This window comes from Nicotiana tomentosiformis, chromosome 9 (assembly GCF_000390325.3).
Source record: "Nicotiana tomentosiformis chromosome 9, ASM39032v3, whole genome shotgun sequence".
Classification (NCBI taxonomy): domain Eukaryota; kingdom Viridiplantae; phylum Streptophyta; class Magnoliopsida; order Solanales; family Solanaceae; genus Nicotiana; species Nicotiana tomentosiformis.
Window position 1 is genome coordinate 98,101,876 of NC_090820.1, and position 10,073 is coordinate 98,111,948.

Consider the following 10,073-nt stretch of genomic DNA (forward strand, 5'->3'; position numbering starts at 1 on the left):
CAAATGAGAGGTGTGTTTAAATCCTAAACATTAGGCCTCCTTTTATAGGGTGAAATTCCCATTCAAAATTGTCATCCACCGATGTGGGACTTTTGACAATTTCAACAGTTAATAACCCTATATAACAATTCCACATCAATACAATACTGCAGGTTTCAATAACATATAACTTAAATTGTTTAGCTTCTTAAACACAAAACTCATGATCTAACTTTGCAAGCACGTACTAATTATCTAGAGAAGCGAAATGTGCCACTCATAACTTGTTGCAAAGTAAATGCTGTAAACCATAATGTTCAATCAATGGGGAGAAAAGTGGAACAAAATACCAATGTTGTCATGGTGTCAGTCAAAGAACACAATCTCAGCTTCTTTCACATATCTACTACTTATCCAAATGTAGTAAATAAAAATAAAAATAAAATAAAGTAAAGTATTACCTCCCAACATCAACATCAATATCTCAAGTAACAAAGGAGATTGTAAATGGATTCAAACCTTAACTTAAGTAAACACTCACCGAATTCACATAGGCACGGGCCCATAGGATTAATAATGAATGCAGATGGCTGCGATGCATTTCCCGTTGTAATTTTCTCGCTTCTTTCAACAACTTCTCATCTTCCGACATTGTAACATTTTGACTGCATTTACATTTAATATTATAAAGTTTCAACTTTCAATTGTCCCCATTTGTCCAAGGACAACTTCCCTGTAAGTTTCTATTTAGCAAAATCTAAGTTTAGAGCTCAATCTTTGCAAGGCAAGTTTGACTTAAAACTTTATGCTTGAGCCATCCATTTGTTGACTCGAGATGGAATTTGCTCCCTTTCTGAATAAGTCTTTTGGACTTTATCATCAACTTCAGAAGAAGACAGCCATTTTTGCTTTTTAGATTCACATTTCATATACATAGAAGCCGAGGTAAATTCACATAACTGTAATATGCAAGTTACACTTTTCAATGGCTGCTATTTACTTGCAAACAAGGTCAAAGAATTTAAAAAGTGATGTAAAAGCTACCACGGCTAAAAAGAAGAGGACTACCACGGTTAAATTGTGAAATTGCCTATCCGCATGTCCTTCTAATTTTTTTCATTTTAAGTCTTTATAGTAAATTTTTCATTTTGAGAGCAACTCTGTTAGTACTAAAGACAATTCACCTTAGTTGATCTCCAATTATCAAGACATGATCTATGGACATACTTTTGGGTTCCTTTACAGTGGCAGGGTGCAATCGGATCTCCTAAAAATCAGTCACCAAACTTCCAGGTGTAAGTATAGTAAACAACAACAGTTCTGAATATATATGTAATTACAATCACGTAGTCGAAAAAATACTCATTATCATTGAGAAATATATCTTCCTGAATGGTCTACATATAACTAAGCGCATAATCAACACCTTCACTGTCTAGGCATATGCGACATTGGGATAGTTCTGCATGTGACAAAGATTGAATTCCGCCAACTTCAACACTTAGAAGGTGACCAGTTGTAATTTCAGTTGAAGGTGAAGTGTCCTCAGAATTCAGATTCCTCGACAATAGCAATATGTGATGAGATGGGCTCTATTTCTGAACTATCCGCTACCAGACTGTCATTTGACACTATTCGCAACGCGAAAAATCTTGACTCCAGATTAAGCTGTAAATCTCATCACGGGGGCTATTGTCCTTACAGACCATTTCAACTGAGAGCGAGAAAACTGCAAAACAGTAAAATAACTGAGAAAACCAGGAATCTGAAGCCTACTTAAAAATGCAATGTTTTAGGTTCAGTGAAGCAATCTGCAAGAGATTGAACATAGAAGATGCAGCCTTCAGTCACTACGATATATATTCAAAAAACACCAACATACATTATGATCATATAATAAGCCATTAGGAAATTTCTATCTACTTTCATTTATCTGAAGTCCTCCTATTGCTAGAAATGCTTCATGAGCATTTTTGCAAGATGATCTTTTTGCCTAATTTACTTTGTTATCATTGAAATAAGCTTTTATAAGACCATTATTGTACAAAATTACTTCTATAACTGCATGAAATTTGACGAGATGATATTGTTTGGTGAATCGGGTTATCTAAAGAAGATTACCTGCCACTGGGAACTTTAAATGGTGCAGACACATTCTTCCTCCATCAGTGATAAAGAAAAAAATGTCACAAAGGGTCGGAATTTCTATTTTAAATTTAGTAGTTTAAGGAGTCCTGTCTAAACAGGTGTTACCAAATATCTTCTTAGCTTTTCAAAAAAGTTAAACATTTGAGAAACTAATAGTTGGTCTAAAAACCGAAAACAGGTCCCCCATTTCTTGCTAAATATAGTTTTACACCCATAAATAGAATATTATTAGTTCCTCCATTAACTTATGTGTAGGATGGGCCAAAGATCTGGAAAAGTAATGCTCCATACAGAGTTTACCAAATAGGTTCTCACATATCCACTGGACAGATATGTTTTCTTCCATGGAACGATCCAAATGAAAATTCCAATACTGAAGCAGGTTTATGATATTGATAACTAACACTAGGAAGTTCACAAATTGCTTCAAGCAAAAAATTAAATGTTCACTATTCCAACAGGTCAAGAAATGAAGTAGCAGAAGAAACTGTCTGTAAAAAGATGCATAATATGTCTCTTTGTTATCTGGATGTCTCTTTGTTATCAGGTAATCATTTCAAACACAAAAAACCTTCTGCTTGAGCGCCACAACACTAAGTAGAAAATACTCACAAAAAATTGCCAGAGAACCAACCAGTCAAAATCGTGATGTATTCCCTTCAGTAAGCAAAGTCTCCAACTGGAATGGTGTAAAAATATTTCAAGAACCTGGACATCTACATTAGCACTCATTGTACTTTTTTATTTTATTTTTGTTATAAGCACACTCTGTGCACCTTATTATGCTAAGAAAAAACAATTGAAGAAAAGGTCTGTAAAGGTCTGGAAAATGTGGATTTCTTTTTGCAAAAGTATCAGCAATTATTAGTTTGGATAAAGGTACCTCACAAGTGATCAACTTCTATGTGAATAGTAAACATAATTGGTCAATTTTTGATGAAGAAAATGAAGTGTTTGAACAACTTTTACATCAAGCCTTAATTTCAAACCAATCCAAAATGCTATGTCAAACAAAAAAAGATCAACATAAGTAATAGCGTTAACCCCATCAATTTTAAAGCAAAACCCAATTGAACTTCAGCTGATTTTAAAAAAAAACATAGGTATTGCAAAATCGATTAACGGACAAGGAGACCTCCAAATAATTACATCATGACGCAGTTTTTCTAATTTAGCAATTGGATACTAAGGCCATTCAAACAAAGACAAGAAGAAAAAGTATAGGAACACAGCTAAAATACCCAAAATCAAAAAAGAAATTAGGGCTTTTAGCATAAAGATGAATTTTGGAGTATAAGGGTAGAAATAAAGAGGAACAAAGTCAGGGTACTTTACCAATTTGGCCGCCTAAGAAGAGTGTCGTTTCAGGCGTGTTGATGAAACACTCTGCTCAAACTGGTCAAAGTAAGTAGGAATATTAACAAGAGACCTCCCAGTCCCACACCGGTATCAAAACTCCAATACAATTACTTTATAAGAGTCAATAAAATAATACAGTATCGCTGAGCTCGGTTGCGGGAGCTTGTGACCCAAGCTGGGGGCAATAAGCGCATCCCTTGACGTGTTACATAAGGGCATGGACTTAGGACCACAAGAAAATGGTGGCTCGGGGATTGTGGTGTGTTCTTTGGCGTCAGTTCTGCGGCCAATCCATTGGTTGGACCGTCACTTTTTTATTTGGTTCTGGGGCGGAAAAAGTGCAAAAGTTATCCCGGTAATTTTTCGCTAGACCCGTGTATTTATACAAAAATAATTATTAAATATATAAAAATATTTAGCTAGAAATTTAATCCAGCTATTAATATATAGTAACTTAATATCACTACACAAATCTATAAACTTAAAATCTTAAAGCCGGGTAGGTTCTTTCGTATATATCAATGCAAAATGTTTTGAACATTTTTTAATGTTATGTTTTATAATTTTATGGTAATTAACCTTCTTATAACAGGACAAACATTAATAATATTATTTAAAAAAAAGTATACTTTTAGGATATATAATTTATATTCTCTCTTTATGAAAAATGATTGCATTAATTGTTGGATGATAAAAAGGAAATTATTGGTTAAAAAACAAAATTCAATATCAACATTGCATTACCTAACAAGTACTTGCTTTTTTTATATAAATCTAAACAACGCTTCGAGAATGTGGCGTATCGATCGTCTTTGTTCTCTATTTTTTTCATTGGAATTTTTTGGCTCCTTTTCATCTTTCCTTTTCACAATCTTAGGAATTTTATTAAATCAATATCCAAGTCAGTTCCTTTTTTTTTTAACTATCATCAAAAGAGAAAAATAACCTTATTGATAATCAAATAATTCAAATTAAATATATCCTCCTCCATTAGGGTTTTCCTAGATGAATGTTCAAATTCTACGCGGTACTGATATTTTTCACGAGGTAAACACCACACGGCATGCAGAATCTCACTCATTAGGGAAGGTTAAGGAAATTTACTTATTAAGGTTAAAGAGAATAGTTTTTGAAACTTTACACTGAGACCCTCTTGAGAATAACAAATTCAGACAACTTACATTCACACAAAGCCACACACTCCAGCATTAATTAAATACTAACTATATAATTTTGTTTCTCTTTTGATTAAAATATGAAGTCCATCGGAATAAATTGAGACCTTCTCAAGCAGTTGCTATGGGACCTAAGTTGTCAGACGTTGTTTCCATTGCCTTATTCATTGCTTCAAATCTTGGTTCTTTAGCTTGGAACTTAAGAGCTGCATACAATTTCATATAGTCCTCAAACACAAATTTGGGATACTTTAGTTTGTTTTTCTTTTCTTCTTTCTCAGCCAATTCTGGTGCTGGAAAAATGACAGCATCACTCCCTGGATTGTAGAAAGATGCTATGGACATCCTGTTCCCATCTGGCTGAGCAATTACCCTGTGCTCCACACTCTTGTATTTTCCATTTGTGATCACCTTCATCAACCATTCAACCAAAAACAAAATTATTAGTAAACCATATAAATATTTTACTAACCACATATTAATGTAATAAACACTACATAATGACAATTGAATTAAGAGTTTATGTTCTATAAGTTGATGGTATAAACAATAATTCTATTTACTATTTCTAAATTTCCCTCCTTCCGCCCCTTCATTACTATTTGGATTTTCTATCGAGCTCTCTAATATAATTCAATCATATTGACACTGAAATAAATTAATCTATTAAGTGTATATAACTTGAATCCTAAAATAAATAAAATAAAGTATACCTCTAATTGGTCACCTATGTTGACAACAATTGAGTGGCTCATTGGTGGGACATCAATCCATTTACCATCTTTTAGGAGTTGTAGTCCACTGACTTTGTCATCTTGGAATAGAAGTATGATTCCACCTGCATCTGTGTGAGCCCTTAGACCCTTGATTAGTTCTGGTTTTGGACAAGGTGGGTAATTGGCTACCTTTGTTCCAAAAGTTGGACCTTTTGTACCATAAAAAGCCTTCTTTAGATAACCTTGTTCAAGGCCAAGATTCTCACATAGCAAGTCCAAAAGATCCTCTGCCAGTTTCTCTAGTTTTTGTGCAAATTCTTTCATCACCTTCCTGTAATTATGCCCAAGGTAAAATTTAATAAAACAAGCAAAGTCATGGAATATTTTTGTTTTATTTATTGACATGGAATTTACAAATTGGCGAACACGGACGTGTGTCATAATTTGGTGTTGAAAGTTTGACCGTCCATTCATTAATTATATTTTTGAGCAATATGCACATAGTTAGTTATTTTATTGTGACAAGAAAATATACTCTCTCTCTCTCCTAATTCATTTGATATATTTTGGATTTCGAGATTCAAACTTATTAATTTTGTCTGTAAACTTGAATATAGAATCTTTATTTTATTTTTTAAAAATAAAGTTTATATATTTAGAAACTAAGGCCTCATTTGTCCATAAAATATTTTTCCTTTTTTTCAAAAGAAATTTTCAAAAATGTGTTTGTCCATGAAATTTTGCAAGTTTTTGAAATTTTTTCGAAAATATGTTTTTCAAAACCACTTTTTCAAATTGTACAGAATAATTTTTCCACTCACAAAATTATGCATTTTTTCAAGTGAAATGCATGTCCAAATATAATTTCAAATTCCAAATACTATTTTTCAATTTAACTCTAAATACTACTTTTTCTTCAAAAATTATAATTTTTATGTCCAAAAGCATACTAAATCAAAAATACTATAAGTCACAATAATTAATAATTTAAAATATTTAGCATGTGAAAAAAATCGTGCATGATTAAAGAAAAACTCATTTGATTTTCGAAATTCGAAATGCATCAAATAAATTGGGACAAAGAGAGTATAGTTTTATGATTTTACTGGTATAGTGGGTAAGTTTCAGTAATCATACAAGAAAATAACCCCAACACATTCCAATATTTGGAGCATAGTTTCTACTTATGTCAAAAACTATAATTTGGTGATGAAATTGAATGCTAAATAAAGAACTAAAATTGGAAATATTTTGACCTGTAGTCATGATCAAGATCAGGAACATCTGAGATGTTTGAAACAGGAAGGTGTTTCAAAAAGAAAGTAATTTCCCAATCCAAATCATCAATCTCAGTTTGAACAGCCTCAAGTCCTTTGTTTGCCACCATTTCTTTGAATCTTTGTTCCATACACTTCTTGTAATGTTCCTTTGTTAGCTTCTCCACAGTATCCATAAGCTCATGAGAGATCCCATGATTCACCAGCTTTAATTTTATGTATCACAACAGACAATAAAATATATAATTATTGCGCGCGATTTAATTGATTATAGCAGGTTCTTACTCTATTTTTAGGTTACAGCTTTGATACAAAGAGTTATCTATAGTTGTAGATCAATTATACCTTATGATGTAGAAAATCTGTACAGTGTTAGCTAACAGAACTATAAACTCTGGAGAAATTAAAATCATTTACTCACTACGTTAGAGTAGTTCTACTGATCATGTGTGAAATAATATTTACACTAACAAGTTACTAAAAGATGACTACATGCGATCGTTTTTAACAAGTGAAATTAATAACCTAAAAAATACATTAAATTACCTGCTACAATAATATAAAAAATTAAGAATGTAAAAAGATAACTACACTATTAATGTATATAAATTAAATATACAATAGAATATTACCTCAAGGAAGCCCCAATTTTCACAAGCATCCTTTAATTTCTCCATAATTGCAGCCCTTTGTTCAGTGTTAAGCATCTCCATGTCAACAACTGGGAAGGTCTCCATCTTTTTTTTCTTATATTTCTCACTCTTCTAAATAATCTACTATGGAATTAATTTAGTAGCTCGTTTGCAGAATGGAAAGGAAGGGTACTTTGGAAGAATATTTATAGACGTTTGAGGTATGGGGAAACAGAAAAAGACAAACAACTAGGTGATTTATTGGAAAAATCTAAATAATTTACAAATATATACTCTTTTCTTTTCCATCTTATGTAAACTTATTTTCTTTTAGTTATTCTGAAAAAAATGACCCCTTTCAAAATTTAAAACAATTTAAGTTTAATTTCTCATTTTACCTATAATGTAAAAATATTATAGCCACATAAATATAATGACACGTTTAAAACTATCCGTTTCATAAACATTATAGTCACACAATATTACGACATACTTAAGACTAAAGTGTTTAAGAAATTTTTATTTCTTTCTTAAACTTTGTACCCGATTAAATATATTTATATTAATTAAAACAAAAAATTAATATATATATATAGGAATAAGTAAAGAAGTGGAAATTAGTGGGAACAGGAGTCGTGGAGGAAGTATGTGAGCACATCCTTTTCTTATTATTGCTTCATCCGTCTTCTTTTTTGGTGGGGTTGGACCTAATTAATTCTACTTCTCTTTATTTGCTTTTTTTTCTTGAATAAATATTGACCAAAGTAGCGTTGTCACTTTTCTTCATTTTTACGCCTTTGTACACTATAAGTATAATGTAGTATAATTTTGTTAAATAGTTTGTATTTTATGGGTTCGACTAGTATTACACTCATTTTAAACCCACTTGTTCAAAATATTGAACTCGCTTATGTCTAATACCATGTAAAGTTTAAAGCATCCTTACCTTGTGAAAAATGTAAATTTATAGAAAATAATGTACATATGTGAAAGTATACGTGGAATTGCTTAGTCAATTAGTCATGCCTAGAACTTAATTAGTTAAGAATTTCTTACTGCCGGTAGGTTTAAGAATACAGAAGTCAATATATTTTAGATGTTTTGTTGTTGTCCCGTCAAGGTGCCTCAAGTTAGACTATTAGAGAATTCAAGTATATTGTATTAAGGGAAGAATTACATAACGCCACATTTTATGATATTGTTTACTAATATTTTAGGCATGAGAATGTACTTTCTATACTTCACACAGATACAATGTTTCCATAGATTATTCTCCTATGGTCCCAATCTATTTGATAGTGTTCAGATTTCGAGAGTCAAATAAGTTATTCTTTAATTGTAATTTTTTTTATATGCCTTTTAAATATGTCGAATTATTAATTATACACTTTTTAGTACGTAGTTTCTGAATATTTAAGTTTTATTTCAAAAAATTTAAAGATATTATATTCAAATACAATATCAAAATTAAGAAGTTTAAATCTCAAAAAATAAAAAGTAGAGTGTGGACGCTTAATTAATTTCTACATGAGTACATCAAAATCGTTCAAAATCGTTGGAAGTCGACCTAACCCATGTATAGAACACTGTCCAAAATACGGCCGTGGCAAATTTTCACAAAAGCTGCAAATGATGCCAATCAATCAATTAATTGCCAAAGACATTCAGACATAAATAAATACTAATAAATAGCAACGTGTTAACTCAAAAACATAGTACTAGTAATTAGTTTTGGACTTCAACAACCAAGCCTTCTTTATTTTTTTTTTTTTATCAAGTTTCAACATGTACGTAACGACTTCAGCCACGCTAATGATAGTCTATAGGGTTTAATAATATTATATGCGTGTGTGTACAATATGCATGTGTGTATATTTTTATGAAATGAGATCAAGCTCAAAATTAGAAACGGTTTAGACTAGGATTTTACGTAATTAAAATGCTACGGAAATCATTATTTACAAAAAGCTAGCAGAAGAGGGCATTGGCAATATTCCACCTGAACATCCAAAAAAGTGAGATTATATGATTAGGATTTAGGAGTGTCTGATATTGCATATGCCACCAACTAATTAACAGATTTGAGCCTTAATTTTGAATCACTCATCACTTTATAAAACCCTACATTATTATCAGTATGCACGTGCAAATCGTCCTACGCTAATTACGTCTTCTTTTATTTTGTGCTATATGATCTTTTTTATATCATATAATTAAATTAACGTAAGTAAACTACAGATTATAGTGGAAAGGGTGGATTTATAACCTAGATTATGAGGCACATGAACCTATGGCCTTTTCGTCAAACTAGTTATTTTACGTATGTATTTTCTAGAATTGATCTAATGTTATCTGCGCGCGAACTCTCATGCTTCCCAATAAGGTTGAATAGTGCACTAGGTTAAATATTGAGTTATTTACCCAAAGGAACATGGATGATTCTCACTTAATTAATCCATTTTTTTCCTCCTTTCTTTAGTAGTGTATTTATATACTAGAAATCTTAAATCCGACTCTAACGGTGTTTAAGGTGAGTGTCGTATGTCATAAGTTTTTTCTTTTTCCTTTTTATTAGAACTACTTTTCAACGAAGAAGTTGTGCTCTTTTTGAATAGTAGAAGCTTCGTCGTTTCATGAAGTTTTAATTTCTTTGGTTAGAACTCTTTTGACGGAGAACTTTGTGTCATACTCATACATGCAAATGGACGGACAGTTTATTCCCTATGTCATTTTCTTGTTTCATTTTCCAAAACTTTTTTAACTGAAATTCATATTAGTATAGCCACA

The 10,073-nt window shown here is 31.6% G+C and overlaps 1 protein-coding gene and 1 long non-coding RNA gene across 2 annotated transcripts; both read right to left on the reverse strand.

Moving 5' to 3' along the window:
- Positions 1 to 1,244: 1,244 nt before the first annotated feature.
- On the reverse strand, positions 1,245 to 3,980 carry LOC104090219 (uncharacterized). Its single transcript, XR_684909.4, has 2 exons — positions 3,463 to 3,980; positions 1,245 to 1,708 (listed from the first exon to the last, which is right to left on the reverse strand). It is a non-coding gene; the product is annotated as an uncharacterized lncRNA (long non-coding RNA).
- A 586-nt stretch (positions 3,981 to 4,566) lies between these two features.
- Positions 4,567 to 7,546, reverse strand: LOC104090220 (1-aminocyclopropane-1-carboxylate oxidase-like). The gene is made up of 4 exons (XM_009595272.4): positions 7,287 to 7,546; positions 6,634 to 6,860; positions 5,375 to 5,708; positions 4,567 to 5,072 (listed from the first exon to the last, which is right to left on the reverse strand). The coding sequence occupies exons 1-4, from the start codon at positions 7,389 to 7,391 to the stop codon at positions 4,773 to 4,775; spliced, it is 966 nt and encodes a 321-aa protein (XP_009593567.1). The 5' UTR covers positions 7,392 to 7,546; the 3' UTR covers positions 4,567 to 4,772.
- Between the last annotated feature and the right edge of the window lie 2,527 nt (positions 7,547 to 10,073).